The 19092-nt window shown below is 33.7% G+C and overlaps 1 protein-coding gene across 3 annotated transcripts; it reads left to right on the forward strand.

The window, feature by feature from the left end:
- The first annotated feature begins 3785 nt into the window (after positions 1-3785).
- Positions 3786-14422, forward strand: LOC139488080 (carboxylesterase 5A-like). Of its 3 annotated transcripts, XR_011655926.1 has the most exons (5): positions 3786-3836; positions 11252-12752; positions 13497-13892; positions 13999-14231; positions 14297-14422. XR_011655926.1 is itself a non-coding variant. In XM_071273444.1 (3 exons), exons 2-3 carry the CDS (start codon positions 11263-11265, stop codon positions 13738-13740), a joined length of 1734 nt encoding a protein of 577 aa, XP_071129545.1. In that variant the 5' UTR covers positions 3786-3836; positions 11252-11262; the 3' UTR covers positions 13741-14211. The 3 variants fall into 3 exon arrangements, 2 of the variants coding, with proteins under 2 accessions (XP_071129545.1, XP_071129546.1); XM_071273444.1 differs by lacking the exon at positions 14297-14422 and having other exon boundaries at positions 13497-14211; XM_071273445.1 differs by lacking the exons at positions 3786-3836; positions 14297-14422 and adding an exon at positions 4103-4299 and having other exon boundaries at positions 13497-14211.
- Positions 14423-19092: the final 4670 nt, after the last annotated feature.

The following is a 19092-nucleotide window of genomic DNA, read 5'->3' on the forward strand; positions in this document are numbered from 1 at the left end:
AAGATTAGTTCTTCAATTAAAACGATTCAGATACTTATTTAATATGGGAATTGCATATTAAATGGAAACATATTTTGTCACTCTGTATAATGACGATACTAGCCTGCCAAGTCGGTTATACAATTTACAAGCAGATAACCTTGTACAACCTATAACACAAAGTTATCATTTTTTCTTCTAATTAGTCGTCAAGTTATCTTGCTTATACATTGTAGGAGTAATGTATTCACTTGTATCGCGTGCAAAGCGCGTGCAAGTCAATGTGTACTTTTATCTTTACTTTTTACTGTCCTGAAATTTTAATATACTTAAGGTGACAGATAAAAGAGGGGCGAAAGATACCAAAGGGACATTAAAACTCGTAAGTCGAAAATAAACTGACAACGCCATGGCTAAAAAAGTTAAAAAAAAAAAAAACCAGGTAAACAATAGTACATAAACAGTAAACTATAGAGACTGAGGAACATGAACCTAACCAAAAAACTTGGTTAAAAAATCTTTCTTCATGCAACTATCCTGACATGTTATTATAGGAGGAAAACAAAATGTATTTCTTTATACAGATATTTTCAATATTCATTATTTGTTTTGTAAATCTTAAAAAAGGACAAAGCTAAGTGGTGTAAAACATTTTTTGATAGACTCGAACTTTCTATCTTACTGTTAACTAAAAATATGAGGCTTTACAATGTATGCCATCGGTCTAATTTTTTGTAAAGACAAGCCGTATTCTAAATACCCTGACTTAAAAATTTGTCAGATCGATGCTCAAGGTATTCTAGCAATTGAACGATATATATTAGATAATTGTTCATCAACGGGGCATTAATAAATGTACAATATAATAAAAAAAAATGTATATGCTTTACGTGGTACATAAATATAAAATTTGTTGTAAAGCTAAAAACATTTGTTCTATAAGAAAACACAATCCATATGGTACCATGAGGATATTGGATGTCAAGAAAATTAAGAAACTGTTGCGTTTGATGGGAAATCAAGTTAAATCTATAAATTGCACATATTTAAATTTGCATGGTTTCCTGTAAACTTTTACGCAGATATTGTACCGGACAAGAAGGAGCTCACCATAGAAACAGCGTACAAAAAAATAACGACAACCACGGCGACCCTATATTCTGGCGAACTTTCCTTTCCGTAATGAAAATGACGCTTTTATAACGAAAATTCTAAATGGAACATATTATATAAACTGTAGTAAATAAACAATTTTTAAGACGTTTCGTTTACTGGCATTCTTCAGTTCTTTATTATCCTTCTTGACTACATAAGATACATTCTACTTAAATAATCATTAAGATTTCATACATGTAGATTTAGTTTTGTTACGTTATTATTTTCGTTGGAAAATTAATAAATGCATATAGGTCTATATACGTGTAATATATATGCGTGACATGTTTGTAGGAACGTTGAGATATCGATGACCGCATAAAGTATGACTAAAAAACTTTAACATCAAATCGAATAATATCGATCATTCGATGTCGTAATTAGTATGCATTGTGTATCAAGGAAGTATATATTCTGATATATATTATATTATTCCAAAACGGTTATTTATTATATGCAATGGTCATCTAAGAATTTAAATTCAAGTAGTCAGTGTCGACAAAATAAGAGTGCAAGATATTCAATTTTTGTTTTAATTTGTTGTTATTTTTTAAAGAGGATATCAATTTCATTTAGTTGTGTGTGTACATGTTTTTAAAAAAAATTGCTACTGTAACTGTCATTGCGTTTAGATTTCGGTCGATGTGGTACACAATTTTAAGTTGGATGTACAAAAGTCATAAATATTTGACTGTTATGAAAAAAAGTGTTATAGAGTAACTGTTGCATTCTGCTTCAGGCATCCTATATGTGTCTTTGAAACTGGTTCAATGATCATTGGTCTTAAATTAATTTATGTCCTTGTATATATCTTTATTCTCAATGAATATGCATAATACAAAATGAATGTATATTATATACATATTTATATATTTGAACAATTAGAATAAAAATAGTCAAGGCCCTGAAAATGAACTATCTATAATACTAAAATTACGAGGTCCAATTTGTCAGCCGTCATCACGTAAAAACGACGAATCAAAGAATTCAACTTTATATATAACTAATATAACTTACAAAGGTGTAGATCAAAAATTTACACCACTCCAGGCACTTTTGTTTTCCACATAATTAATATTGCCAATAATTAAGAAGTTCCGGGTCGAGTCCGATACCGATACCAATAGTATATTCACCTGTTACCTTTTACCTTATCTGTACGTTCCGCATCTGACAGGCGCACCAACAAACGGTGTATTCAGGATTAATATGCTGTATACACGGGTCATAATCACAGGGTTGACACTACTAAATTGTCGAATTGTTACCTATTGTAGTATTTTAATCAGTAAGACTTTCTAAGATAACAATACGAATACTAAAAATCTGGACTAAAAATAAGGCGTATAGGTACAGTTTTCAATTTGTTAGCGGGCATGACGTAAAACAGCGAATCAAAGAATTCAACTTTATTTATAACTAATATAGGACAATGCTGTTGATTAAAAAAATACTCCATTCCAGGACCTTTTGTTTCCCAAATAATTAATATTACCAATAATTGATAAGTTCTAGTTCGACGGGTTCAAACAGAAAGATTTGAAAGCAGAGAAAACTGTGTATCTTATAATCGGCAGGACTTTATCAGATGACAATACTAATACTAAAATAATGCTTGCGCATAGTTATATACTTTAATTCAGTCACGGACCCGCGATATCACGGGTGTGTCAACTTCTAGTATATATGTAAAAGCTAAGTTGAATGCGATGTACATAACATACCAGTCAACAAAAGTGAGTTTGAATTCCAATTTACTAAAAATATAATAGGTAGGAAAACACTGTTAAATCATTTAATGAAAAATTTCAGTTGCAAAGTAAATGCATATCGATTACAAGGATCGGACAACATTGGAAGTAGAGAAAATACCGTGTTATTAAGCACAGCACATGCAGGGGTCAAATTTATTTTTGCAGAAATGATGGTCGGCACTTGCTTTCGACGATGAGAATAAAGTATTAAAATATCTGCATTGCCATTCAAAATTTTAAGCAGATCATTTTGTTTTAGTTTAAAGTTTTAAATTGTAATATCGATTTGTTTTGATTTTTTGGTGAATATAAGATTATTGAAATAACAAAAATTGCATAAAAAATATTTTAAAATCGCGTATTTGGCTTAACTATGTATAATGATCAATGATTGTGTGAAGAAAACAACAGTACACTGTAAATATAAGACCAATTGGGCAATTATTTACTTTGCTACAGTGCATACAATTGCATTATATACGGGAAATACAATACTATTTTACAATGCCTTGTATCATTTCTTTTGTTGACAAATTTAGTTTATTTATAAGCTGATGATATTTTATAACGAACAATTATAAGTTTTAGATTTTATATATTATGCTCCGAAATTAGATCTAATGGATATACGAAAACAAAAGATAGTAATTTTCTCCTAGCTATAACAATTTTTTTTACTAGAATCATTGCCCCGGTTTTGTTGATGAGAGTGCATTGTGTCACATTTGGTTTTAGATAACTGTCGATGTTTTATTTCGCTCAATATACACAGACCTATCTATCTATAAGCGGAATCCTTATTGAATAAAAATTGTCTTGCTTAATATATCTTTTATTCGCATTATATTAGTTTAATTGCTAACATCTATTTTGATTTAACCCTCGGAGAACCCCCAACTATTAATATAGTATAATAGATAAGTGTGTGATGGTGTGTAAATAAAAACTGTAAGTATATTTCATTTACTCCCGGCAAAAATATTTAAATGTACAGCGTATAAATTGACTTTGTATCCCCAAAATATGCGGTACCGTAGCTTAATTAATTAACTTTAAAAAGTGTTACAATAAGCTTAAGGTGTATGTGTTTTGCTATTCAAAAAGATACTCTTGCATCTTTAGGTTAACTAACTAATGTAATGCACTTAGTTGAATGTAACCAATGCCTTTTGTTTTCAAATGTCGGTCCACACAAATTTTCATATCCTTTATAGATTGAAATGATGAAAGAAACACGGAATTATTTTTTTTCACATCAAGTAAAAAGGAGCATATGATTTTTATAAGAAAGGTACGATGGAAGGACACTATTTATACCAATAGGAATGCTTTAAACTTTAAATGGCAGCAATATATAGCCTTTCGAATTACGGATTTCTAGTAGCAGTTTGTAATTGATAAACTGTTGCTTGTGAGTATAAATAGTGCAGTTTAGACATAACACACAAAACGTATAACAAATAATGTAATACTTAGAAGTAACTATATATACATGTATATATATGTACCTTTTCAACCGAGGCTAATGGATCGCAACATCAACGTTCATTAAAACTGAATTTGTATTAAAACCAGAGATGAAAAATCTTAAGATATTTTTTTTTATACTTTTTTTGTAAATAAAAATATGATTGACAATGTTTCAAAATGTTATGATTAGAGACGTAATGCACGAAACCCTTTAACCAGTATAGGTGTCAGACAACCAATTAAAAATCCCTATCCGTTCAACCAAATTTTGCAATTTTCACAGCTTTCTAAATATTTTACCTTCAGTTTAACTTCATAAAAACCAGGTATATCCTGAATTGTACATGTATCAGCTTTCTACATGCCAATTTTCACCATACCTTTAAAGCCTTCTAACAAAATAACTGACCTTCGAACAGAGGTACTCCAAAAATAACCCCTGGTTTTCTGGAAATCTTAAATTAACTTATACTATGGAGCGCATTAATCCTCAATTTTTAATGCATACTCATAGACAAGTACATTTTGGCTAAAAATGGTCTAGATATATTTCTCTTTCACCAAAAGTTTCATTTCTCCAAACTTGTTGGTCAGTTTAAGTAAACAAGGACATCAAAAGCACTATTTTGTGTCAGAGTAGGGCTACTTTTACATACGTTCTAAATTGGAGGGAGTAATTGGTAGTCTGACACCTATACCGTTTCATATTCCATAAAATGAATAACTAAACAAGTTTGAAATTAAAATTGATACAGGATATTGTTATATACCTTCCAAAATGTCTTTAAAGTTTATAAAACGGATTTAACAATGTGTCTTAAAACTGGATTCGTGCCATTTAACAATTAGATAATGATAGTGTTCCATCCAACAAAATGAACGCGAACAAACACTTTATATATATAATATAATAGAGATACTTGACCCCTCATACTTGTTAAATGACAAAACCATACAGGAAGTGACATATGACACAATCATCAAACCTGCCACTTTAAACACAAAGGTAAAGATGTATTATACATGACTATTATTCTTTTTAATTCTTCATACATGTACACATATTGAAAATCGACCAGAAGAGCCAGAGTGCAAGAAGCAGCTGCATATACAATTTGAAAGGTCTCTTTACACCAGGTTACATATTTGAAAATAAATACAAATGTTCGGCTGTATCTGCTCTTTGATCGGGTTGTTGTCTCTTTGACATATTCCCCATTTCCATTCTCAACTTCAGATATTAAACTACAAATATCTATTAATACTGTGATATTATATATATAATTAGTACTTGCAATGCTTTCTTTATGTTGTATTTGCATAAATTGTCATGTTTAATGTGTTTATCTTGGAATACGCATTGTATCATATGTGCTTTGTCCAATAAAATATTTGAATTTGAATTAAGAAAGACAGACGAAAACCACAAAGCTTGGTACAAGAAAGATATCTAAAAACCAATTTCAAAGTTACCGGTTTAAAGAGAGATAACTAGCCACTAATATTTCACCTATCAGCATACATGTTCTTTTTATAATATTTTTTTACATAACTGAATCAGAAACCAAAAGGACAGTAATTATTATGCATGATACAATGTGAAATGCCGTTTTAAACCTACAATGTAAAAGGGGTAATGTCAAAACAAGCAATATGAGGATAGACATGCAAAAATAAACGTCTTTTTATGTCGGGATGTATAAGTACCCGGCCACGTCTACTTGTATATTTGTCCATCTGCATGATGAGTCAAGCCTTTTTCAACTGATTTTTATAGTTCGTTCTTATGTTGTACTGTTATACCACTGTCCCAGGTTAGGGGGGGGGGGGGGATCCTGCTAACATGTTTAACCCCGCCACATTATTTATGTATGTGCCTGTCCCAAGTCAGGAGCCTGTAATTCAGTGGTTGTCGTTTGTTTATGTGTTACATATTTGTTTTTCGTTCATTTTTTTACATAAATAAGCGGCCGTTAGTTTTCTCGTTTGAATTGTTTTACATTGTCTTATCGGGGCCTATTATAGCTGACTATGCGGTATGGGCTTTGCTCATTGTTGAAGGCCGTACGGTGACTTATAGTTGTAAATGTCTGTGTCATTTTGGTATTTTGTGGATAGTTGTCTCATTGGCAATCACACCACATCTTCTTTTTTATATAAGAGGAACCAAAGTGATTTGCACTCGAAATCGGACAAGAAAACATGCTTACACTTGTCGAAAAAAACATATGCTGCTCGTAACACCCAGTCATTAAAAACAATAAACATCCTAAATATTTTTAACATGATGCATAGAAAAGAATAAAAAGAATGTCTTCATTTATTTTTTGCAAGACCTAATGCTGTGTTCTTTATTTGCGATGTAATCCTTATGTGACCGACACTCTATTGTGTGCTAAAGTAGAAAGACATTCTGTTTATCCAGACTAGCTATATCACATTCACATTTTGTATGAAATAAACATTGACATATAAAACGGTTTACACTATTGTCGCTGTCCCATATACTTTAAACTAAACACAAAATTTCAATGATGATCAATCTCAAAAACGCAAAATTTATGTATATGTATCTATCAACCAATAAATAAGATCCATCATCTCTTTCTCTATATGTACTGTTCCATTGACAAAGATAACCGCGACCGTATATAGATAAGATTATGTAGAATGGACCTTGGAGGATGTAGACAACCATTGCACTTTGTCCCATGTACTCATAATAAACATAATGTTAACTATTAACAGGACATTTACTGATAGTCAGGCTATTGAATGCTTTTCAAGAAATAATCCGTTTTAACTATTTGTCAAATAAAAAAAAACGGAGTGTCTATTCGTCCGGCTAGCTGTACGAATAGTTAAAAATCTCTATTCGTCCGGCCATCCGTCTGCGCATGCGCAAATCTTCAATATCAATCAAAGTGTCATGTGACGCGGAAAGTGTCCCGGATGAGGTGTCGGATAACAAACGCGCGTATGCAATGGACGTTTTGAGAATCGGAGGTCGTAATTTATATTTAAAAATGTCATAAAGAAAGCAAGAGAGAATGATATTTGCTTTTAACGAATTTCTATAGAAGAGATTCAAGAAGAATAGCGTATACATGTACATGTTAACTGTTAGGAATGAGCTTGCAATCAAAGTGAAATTGATGCCGGATTTCATGATCCCCAATTTACCAAATTATGGAGGCAAAACGAATTCGGAAAAATTACTATATTAAACTTGCTTGGATGCATTATTTTTAAGTTATACTACAACGAAGATCTATCAACATGCACTGATATGCCTGGACTGGGAATATGACACCAGGGTTGGGGTATCCCCCCTTTTTTCTGTTGAATCATATATATACATTTTTTTTCTAAAAAAAAAAATCTATCGAAAACACAATCCTACTTTTGGGGACAGGTTACACGTGCCTACCCTTTTCTCTGATTTCCTATGAATTAAAAATCGCAGAACAATTTAAATTAAGAATCGTGCATAATCATTTGAGGACCTTACTTTAACCAAACTTCACAACAACAATACATTTAGGATCTTTTAGAATCATATATGTTTAATGAAGCCAATAATCATTTGCCCGTCTATTTACCTTACAAGAAATTCATAGGCAGAACAACAAAAGAGAGAATAATGTTTGTCCCCCTAAATCTCCTCCCCAAAAGTTCCTTTAAAAAAATCTGAATCAAATGTAAAGTTTAGGTTTTTCTTATTAGAATGAGTTCTTTTTCATAAAACGACGATAGACAATACATTTTAAAACTATTCATGCTTGATCTATCTCCTTCAAAACACGATGTTATATCTTGATCATTATATGCAGTTTGGCCGGACAAATAGCGAAAAACCGTAAAAATGCTATTTGTCCGGCTTGACGGATGAATAGACATTTTTGACTATTTGTCCGGCTAGCCGGACGAATAGCCACTGCCAAAAAAAAAAAAATACCAAAGAACGTTCTTTTTTAAAACATAAAAACAAATACAACAGTACTGGCAGTAGTAGTCAACATTTTTACTATTCAATTGCCGGACATTTAAGGTTATTTCGTTTTTCAATGCATACAATATATAAAGTGTTGCTGCTACGGTGGCAGAATGCGGCCATGAAAGAAAAAAAAACTATGTTGTTCCCTCAAGATACTATGTCGTTCCCTCAAGATGCTATGTCGTTCCCACAAGATAGTTATCTCGTTCCCTCAAGATACTATGTCGTTCCCTCAAGATAGTTATCTCGTTCCCTCAAGATACTATGTCGTTCCCTCAAGATAGTTATCTCGTTCCCTCAAGATAATTATCTCGTTCCCTCAAGATACTATGTCGTTTCCTCAAGATGTTATGTTGTTCCCTCAAGATACTATGTCGTTCCTTCAAGATGATATGTCGTTCCCACAAGATAGTTATCTCGTTCCCTCAAGATACTATGTCGTTCCCTCAAGATAGTTATCTCGTTCCCTCAAGATACTATGTCGTTCCCTCAAGATAGTTATCTCGTTCCCTCAACATAGCAATACAATTATATTGATTTATTCTTTATTTCCAACTTCGAAACGGTGGAGTAAAGACGTGGAGTTACTTCCAATTATTTTTTTAATCAAATGCGGAACAATGCAAGAACGAGAAATTAAGACCACCGACACGAAACACGGAAAATAAATAAGGGGAAATACGAAGCACGCACATCAAACCAAACACGAGAAAACGAGAAATAAAACACCAAATCACGAAAACACGTAAAATGAAAAGACCGAAAACGTTGCACGAAAATAACCCTTTACCACCCTCTTAGAAAATAAAATTAAAAATGGGCCACAAAATGTTTCATCATCTCCTATTCCTGGATTTCTAATACATTAACCTAACTGTTTGTGTTGTACATGTGCATATGTATGTAATCAGTATCTTCCTTAGATTTAATTTTCAAATGTTAAAAGGGTGAAAAATAATTCCTTTTCTGTGTATTCATGGCAACATTCTGCATTTATTTACCATAAAATATTGCAAAAAGGGGGTAAACATGCATGTCACATATCCCCCCAAAATTTGGATCAAACTAGAATTTCAATGCCTTTGAGTGATACCTTTTTAGACACTGTTTTCATAAATCTTCCTAATGATCAAATAAAAAATGGGTGTCTTTCGCCTAACTTTTTCGTAAAATCTAATCACAAAGTTCGTGCGACAAAAAGTTGGAAAAAAACATTACAAAAATTGCCGGACCAATGTATGGTATGGACATACAAATACAGACTGTCATACAGAAAACAGCCTATATTACATACATTATATGATCTTGATGTTCATATAAACCCAATACGAAGGCTATTTTAATACTCAGCTATCCAAAAATGAATTTTATTGCACACTAGCTCTTATATTTGAAAAATCCTCAGGGGCCAAAATGCGAAACTACACATCTAACTGTGGAGTGCTACTTTTACTGGGACTCCGGGATCGGGTGTTTTTAAGCTCGGGATTTCGGGATTGACACTTTCGGATCCGGGAATTCTTTTTTTCGGATTACGGGACGTCGGGATTTACTTTATTTAAATTCGGGATTTCGAGATTTCGTGTTTTAAAGCCCGGGATTTCTGGATCAGGACCCCTCCTATCCCCTCTCAGTTATTCTCTTTAAATACAGAATTATTATATCATTATTATTATGCAAATATTCTACTTTTGGGATCTGGCCACGTCTACAGTTCCGCTTCGAAGGACGAAATGAATCATATATCAATACAATTTTAAAATCTTGAGGGAACGAGATAACTATCTTGAGGGAAAAACATAGTATCTTGAGGGAACGACATAGCATCTTGAGGGAACAACATAACATCTTGAGGGAACGACATAGTATCTTGAGGGAACGAGATAACTATCTTGAGGGAACAACATAACATCTATAGGGAACGACACAGTATCTTGAGGGAACAATATAACTATCTTGAGGGAACGAGATAACTATCTTGAGGGAACGAGATAACTATCTTGAGGGAACGAGATAACTATCTTGAGGGAACGACATAGTATCTTGAGGGAACAACATAATTTTTTTTTCTTTCATGGCCGCATTCTGCCACCGTATGCTGCTTAACCTTTCAAGATATCACAAAAATACTCCGAGGAAAATTCAAAATGAAATTCCCTAATCAAATGGCAAAATCTAAACAGCAAATAAATGGACAACAACTGTCATAATTATTGCTGATTTGGTACAGGAACAGAGAACTAAAAAGATATTTCAAATGCAAAGGCACACAATATGCAAACAATAATAAAGTAGCATTGTGTGTGAATTAGAAGAACGATATGCACCACATCCATGATTATACAGTGTTAAAAAGGTTTAAAAAAAGTATAATAACCAAAAATACCGAACTCTAAGAAAAATGAAAACGGAACGTCCATAATCAAATGGGAAAATCAAAAGCTCAAACACATCAAATGAATGGATAACAACTGTTATATTGCTGAAAAATTAACACATTTTGAAAAGCTCAGGATTTCATAAATATTATATTCGAGAGTTCAGTAAGTTCCATTAAAATAATAAAATGAGTGTGTGTACCATGATAAGAAGAAGAGGTTCAAAATGTATATACTTCATATAATCGTATTTTAGATTATTTGGCATTATCATATTTTGAACAATTTGCTTTCTCCATTAATATTTATACATTAGTCGTATATTATTAGGCTGAATCAAAATCCAAATCTTTGTGTTGTTCAAACCTCGTACTAACCGACTGTTTTCAATACTGTTTGGACCTGTATACATGTATGACACCTTCATTTATCATGACTACTTACATTATATACACCAAACACAAATATGGTGTAAATTTTTAATGATTGTTTATATCTTTTTTATTTATACTTTTTAGAAGAAATCAACATGAAACTGATATTACTGATGTTTACTGTGAATATTTCTTATTGTTTGGTTACCTGCGAACAAATCATATTAAGAACAAAACTTGGGAACATAACTGGTGTAGAAAGAAATATTTTAGATAACAAACTTTTAGAATTCCGCAAAATTCCATATGCCAAAGCTCCAGTTGGCGATTTGCGATTTGAAAAACCAGTGCCTTATGGGTCGTGGACAAGCCCATTAGACGCAACCACATATAGCCCATCTTGTTATCAGGAATTACCGGAAAACGTGAAGAATGTTTTGGCAAACAAAATCGTAACTGAAGATTGTTTATTTCTTAACATTTACGTTCCCTTTACGGTTACTCCTAAGACCCCAAAATATGTGATGGTATGGATTCATGGAGGTGGATACTCTAATGGACAGGCAGCTCTATATGACGCTGGACGGTTTGCTACAACTGGAGATGTAATTGTGGTTACAATAAACTATCGCCTAAACGTGTTTGGATTTTTAAGTACTACCGATTTAAATGGGAACTACGGAATATGGGATCAGATTTTAGCAGTTCAGTGGGTTAAAAGCAATATTGAATCCTTTGGCGGAAACAGCGATTCTATTACGATTTTTGGCGAGTCCGCTGGAGCATTCAGTGTTGGACTCTTATCGATTGCTTCACGAAATGACGGACTATTCCAAAGAGCCATAATGCAAAGTGGTGTAGCCATCTCCCCCTACTCCATGGGCAAAAAGGCCAACTCTTCCCTAGTTTCGCAATTTTTAAATTGTACACATAATGAAGGGAATTTAGTCAGCTGTTTGAAGAAGAAAACCTCGTCTGAACTGTATGAAGGATTGCTGAAGTCTAAATTTAAACAGCAAGCTCTATTAGAAACCCAATTTGCTCCAGTTGTCGACGGAGAACTGTTTCTTGACAACCCACTTAAGCTTTTAAATGATGTTGATTCTCCAGCATCTAAGTTTTATAGGTCATTAGATGTCATAATAGGCACAACAAGTGGCGAGTCATCACTTTTTGTTTTTGCGCTTCAAGAACTTCAGAAAAAATTTCATTTCAATGTAACAGACGGAATTCCTCAACTTGTTCTTACAAACTTTCTTGCACCACAAATCGCTAATGCATACTTTAATGGCAATCCTAAAGTCATCGCTGCTATCATCAAGCAATATGGTCAATCAAATGATAGAATGAGACAAACCTTTGACATTCTTGATCTGTATACAGATTTGCTGTTTTTTGTACCGGCTGTACATTCTTTACTGTTACATGATCCAAACAATGCCAAGAAAAGTCGCCAGTTTCAGTATATTTTCCATGGCCTACCATCCTTTCCCTTGTTTGGACCACTCCCATCTTGGTTCAACAGGTCTGAACATGCAGCTGACACTATGTATCAATTTGGCAATAGTTTTGTGTCTCTCCCAACTCTGGACACTGATCTATCAAACAAATTCATTAAGTACTGGACAAACTTTGCAAAAACTGGGTACGTTCGTCATGTTGAAGTGTATATCAATTGTGCATGTACATGTACATATTCATGATTAAATGTTATCTATTAGACATGAACATATACAGTCCGTTTAGTATAAATAGCTCTTTAAATTCAACAAGAAATAATATTGAACAATATGTCCATAGAAATCATTTGTTTTGGATCATCTTATATAAATATAAGAAGATGTTGTGTCCGATTGCCAACAGGAAAACTCTTCACAAGTGACCAATAGACAAAGAAATTATCATGCAACTATAGGTTACTATACGGCCTTCAACAATGATCAAAGCATATACCGCATAGTTCATATGTTGTCTTCTTTATTTTACACAAAACATACGTTTATCATATCGCATTTTGATATGAAATGTATCTGCATGAGGAATTGTATATTGTATTGCGATTTCATCAATATGTTTGTCACTCGTTAAAACAACACACTTATGATATTAATATCAGACATCATTTCACATTAATTTGAACGAAATTTGGAAATACAGTTCCAAAGCTTTAGCTATTGGCAAGCTTTTTAAAATCAGACTCAGAAGAAATAAAAGAGGGAACAAAAGCTTACAAACTGACAATATACTCGAAAGGTCGAAATTTGTAATCGTTTGTCTACTTACTTTTTCATGAATACATATATATAAATAAAAATAATCATTACAAGCAGGTAAAACACATTTTGTGCCCTAAATTGGTTGAAGTTTTTATTATTTTTTCTTATTTCAGAGATGTAAATGACGCAGACCTACCAATGTGGATAGAGTATGATGCCATTAAAGCACATTACATTAATTTAGATGCCAATATTACTACAGGTCAGCATTTGTTCCAGGATCGTGTTAAGTTTTGGTTAAATGATATCCAACAAATTCATAACCCAACATCGAGTGGAACATGTCTAAGGCAAATTACCATTGGATGGCATATATTTGTTTCATTCATGTTTAGTTCTGTATTCTTCTACTTTTAAGAATTTATTATTGCTTTGGTATTTATCATAGACTGAAGTTTCATGCTGTATTACCTAACTTAACAATGATTTTAAAGAGGTTTTGTTATAAGGGAAAATGATCGGTAGTTCGATTAAATACTTCAGAAAAAATATAAGAAATCGGTAAGTTCGTATACTTTTTAAACTTAACTAAAGACAGCAAGACCAAGTGAATTACTCGGTGTTCCCAATTAAAAGGAAGTAGTTACCACGACGAAGACGACTAGTAAGAAGAAGAAACTTTTACGATGTAATTTATTTACCTCCTTTGAGTTGAATGTTTTGTATGATTAATCAGATTTATATTACTATCTATATATATATATATATATATATATATATATATATATATGTCACATGTCTCTGTCTTGTAGCAACAAGTAAAAAAAACTCGTATCTCTCTAAAAATGTAGTATTTTATGCATGCTGTAAATAATGCAACTTCTTTTACATGTGATTATTGTTCTTTAGTGGATAATAAATTTCAACCGTGCATGAATTTTCTGCTTTATTATGATTTTCTAATTTGGTACAGGTTAAAACCATTTTTAAGCAATATTTTGTACATGTTATAACATGTACGACATAACATGTACGAGGTACTTTTGTACATGTTACAACTTGTATTTTAACACTATAACATATTTTACCATATAGCTTACATATAGGTACTAGAGGGACAGTCAAACTCATAGATTGAATAAAAATGACAACGCCATGGCTAAAAATATAAAAAGACAAACTGACAATTAATAGTACAGAAAACACAACATAGAAAACTAAAGACTAAGCAACACGAACTCCACCAAAAACTGGGGGTAATCTCAGGTGCTCCGCAAGGGTTTAAGCAGATCTTGGTCCTCATGTGGCACCCGTCCTGTTGCATGCTTATGTTATTACAAATCCGGTAAATTGTCTTATTCGATAGGTCAAATTCGTGAAAAGGGAAGAGTATCGTAGTGACGACATAAGGAACACATCCTATATCATCTGTGAAACGGTTATTCCATAACGGTAAACCAACTCGTGATGGCGTACGTAAAATTGACGAAGGAATGACTTTAACTACACCATTTGGAACTCTTGGTTTAATAGGTTCCTTGTGAGCAGCAATCCTCTATCAAGGAAATCATGATAGGAAATACAAACCGGGTAATATCGAATCAATTGGGAGATAAAAACTCCGTATGTAGGCACTGCTGGAATGTTGCTACATAGAAATGAAAAGTTCACAATTGGGAAGCTGAAATCATCTCTTTTGTCTTAAAGTTTTTTTTTCTTCAACCGGCCCTCATCGTCAATCTCTAGATGCATCTTGTACACGAAATATTTACATATATTTATAAACATAGACTAAGTAAATACAGGCTCCTTTTATTGTGTTTTTCTTCTTAAATTTTGCTTGTTTTTTTATATATTCACTGACGGAAATAGAAAAAACTTAAGCCCCAGTCCCACTAGACCACGATCGCACCACGCTCACCGCGATCTAAATTAAATTCAGATCGTGGTGAGGTCGCGGTATGAGCGGCATGAAAATGCAAATTTTCGTTGCTTTCACGATGCTACTACGTCCTCATTACGCTTCTACAACGATCCCGCTACGATTATAACACGTTCTCACCGCGCTTATTCTGCGACCTTACTACGCTTATCAAGATCTTTCTACGCTCATCACGTTCTCACTACGACCATACCACGAGTTATTTGATTGCAACACGATCTTACCACGCTTCTACTGCGATTATAGCACGTTCTTACCACGATTACACTACGTTCAAACCGCGATCTCACTACGCTCTCAGCAATAACGTCAACATCGTACATTCCATATCAATACAGTATCATTCCTTCAGTTCTATTTCTAATTAATACATAGATTTCTCGAAAAAATACAATCAAGCCACCAAAATCTACTAGAACACGTGTGGGCGTGGTGTTAAGGTTGATGTAGAGGCAGATGGAGCTCTGATAGTAACGAATCTTGATCAAGTAGAGATGTCGGACCGACCAATCCGACCTAAATTACAACCTATTGCTGGTCCATAAAGCTGAATTGACGATATTTTAGTGAACGATAGCAGATATGAAACAGATGTGTCATATATAGGAAGAAAAGTAACAATCATAGGCCAAGATACGGCCTTCAACACGGAGCCTTGGCTTACATCGAACAGCAAGATATAAAAGGCCCCAGAAATTACTAGTGTTAAACCATTCAAACGAGAAAACAAACGGGTCTAATCTATATGAAAACAAAAAGCATGAGCCGTTAGAGAAAATGGACAAGAAGTCCTAATTACATACAGACAAACAAAACCTGGAGAGAATCAATATATTTTATGGGAAAATGACAATGAGAATAATGGTCGTAGTATGAACGTAGTCAGGTCGTGAGAAGAGCGTGATGAGGACGATAAGGGCGTGCTAGAATCGTACTATGATCGTGAACAGCGCGGTATAGTCGTAGTGGAAGCGTAGTTGGGTCGCGGTGAGAACGTGATGGTCGCAGTGAGGTCGTAATAACGTTGCAACGAGATCGTAGCGCAGTTTCTCCGAATAGAATCACGCTTTCGCTACGCTCTCACTACGATGGTACAGCGACCTTTGCGATCTTACTATGATCTTAGTGCGCTCTCACTACGCTTCTACTACGACCTGATTTCGCCACGACCGCACCACGATTGTTTTGAACATGTTCAAAGTTGGCCACGCTCATCACGATCTTGAAGACCTCACCACGACCGTGATACGACCTTACTGCGACCTACACGATCGTACTACGATCATCAAAATTTGCATTTTTTTCACAGATCGTAGTGCGATCGTGGCCTAGTGGGACTAGGGTATTACACCAATTCGAATCAATCGGTCGTCAAGGACACTTGGAAATTATTATCTTTCAGAATCTATTCCCGAAACAATTCTTACCTTTTAGCACTCCACAGTTAGGTGTGTAGTTTCGCATTTTGGCCCCTGTGGATTTTTCAAATATGAGAGCTAGTGTGCAATAAAATTCATTTTTGGATAGCTGAGTATTAAAATAGCCTTTGTATTGGGTTTATATGAACATCAAGATTATGTAATGTATGTAATATAGGCTGTTTTCTGTATGACAGTCCGTATTTGCATGTCCCTACCATACATTGGTCCGGCAATTATTGTAATGTTTTTTTCCAACTTTTTATCGCACGAACTTTGTGATTGGATTTTATGAAAAAATGAGGCGAAAGACACCCATTTTTTATTTGATCATTAGGAAGATTTATGAAAACAGTTTCTAAAAAGGTATCACTCAAAGGCATTGAAATTCTAGTTTGATCCAAATTTTGGGGGGATATGTGACATGTCCACCCCCCTTTTTGCAATATTTTATTGTAAATAAATGCAGAATGTTGCCATGGATACACATAAAAGGAATTAATTTTCACTCTTTTAACTTTTGAAAATCAAATCTATGGAATATGCTGATTACATACATATGTACATGTACAACACAAACAGTTAGGTTAATGTATTAGAAATCCAGGAATATGAGATGATAAAACATTTTGTGGCTCATTTTTGATTTTATTTTCTAACTGTGGAGTGCTACCTATAGCTCTTCAATTATTTGTGTTCTTTTACATCCCTGGCTTTCAAAAAACCAGGCTTTAAGCTTAACTGATGAAGGTAAATCCAGACAAGCACTTCAACACATATGATTTATAACGAGTTGTTTTCAATTTTCACTAATTTTTAATTACAAATTTGTAACTGATGTTTATATCAATGTTTTCTTTTACTCTTCGTAAGAATTCAGCATCTGTCAAATTTTTCCATACAACGGGGACACCAAGCTTAATCTATCACAAGAGTTAAATGACGTTGGTCTATAATTGCTGTTAATTCTAAACTAGAGGCTCTCAAGAGCCTGTGTCGCTCACCTTGGTGCATATTAAACAATGGACACAGATAAATTCATGACAAAATTGTGTTTTGGTGATCGTGATGTGTTTGTAGATCTTACTTTACTGAACATTCTTGTTGCTACAATTATCTCTATCTATGATGAACTTGGCCCAGTAATTACAGTGGAAAATATTTTCTAAAAATTTATGAAAATTGTTAAAAGATTACTATAAAGGACAATAACTCCTTAAGGGATCAACTGACAGTTTTGGTCATGTTGACTTATTTGTAGATCTTACTTTGCTGAACATTATTGCTGTTTACAGTTTATCTCTATCTATAATAATATTCAAGATAATAACCAAAAACTGCAAAATTTCCTTAAAATTACTTATTCTGGGGCAGCAACCCAACAACTGTTTGTCTGTTTTGTCTGAAAATTTCAGGGCAGATAGATCTTGACCAAATAGACAAGTTTACCCCATGTCAGATTTGCTCTAAATGCTTTGGTTTCAGAGATATACGCCAAAATCTGCATTGTACCCTAGGTTCTATTTTTAGCCATGGCGGCCATCTTGGTTGGTTGGCCGTGTCACCGGACACATTTTTTAAAACCAGATACCCCGATGATGATTGTGGCCATGTTTGGTTAAATTTGGCCCAGTAGTTTCAAAGGAGAAGATTTTTGTAAAAGTTTACAGACGCCGGACGACGGACACCGGACGCCGGACGCCAAGTGATGAGAAAAGCTCACTTGACCTTTCAGGTCAGGTGAGCTTAAAAGTAGAAGATGTGGTAAGATTACTTAGGAAACAACTCTTCACAAGAGACCATATGAAATAGATGTTAAAACAACTGTAGGCCAACGTAATGCTTTGTTAACTTTTTCATGAATTAGGATGTACGTGTTCCTTATCTAATAGCTGTTAGCTTTAACTTCAATTGGTTGTTCTTAGAGTTGAGTAGTAAAATTTTGCAATTATGAATTAATCTACCGGCCTTCCCATCAGGTCTATGCCACCAATAATTTCCAAAAGTTTGTAACAGCAAATTCTTTAGCAAAGAAATCGGTTTTGTTTTCATGCCAGTATAGTACTGGCTACTGGCCTAGTGATACCCTCATATTACATCAGAGGTATCGACCCGGTAGTACTAATACCATTAACAGTACCAATATTTCTGCACCAAATGCGAGTGAATATCGTTTGGTTTGATAGCTATACGGAAAAACTAATAAACAGAATATGGGTCCAAAGAGTTATGATAAAATAATCATTATACGATATTTACTAAGACTGTATATTTTTTGTTCACAATAGAATACTATATATATCTTTATTCTCATACCGTGAATGCATAACATCGGTACAGAGATAACAAATAGAAATGTTTGAAAGAAACTGTAAATAGTAAGTTTTGATTAACAAAATGATAACTAAA

This window comes from Mytilus edulis, chromosome 9, assembly GCF_963676685.1.
Source record: "Mytilus edulis chromosome 9, xbMytEdul2.2, whole genome shotgun sequence".
Classification (NCBI taxonomy): Eukaryota; Metazoa; Mollusca; class Bivalvia; order Mytilida; family Mytilidae; genus Mytilus; species Mytilus edulis.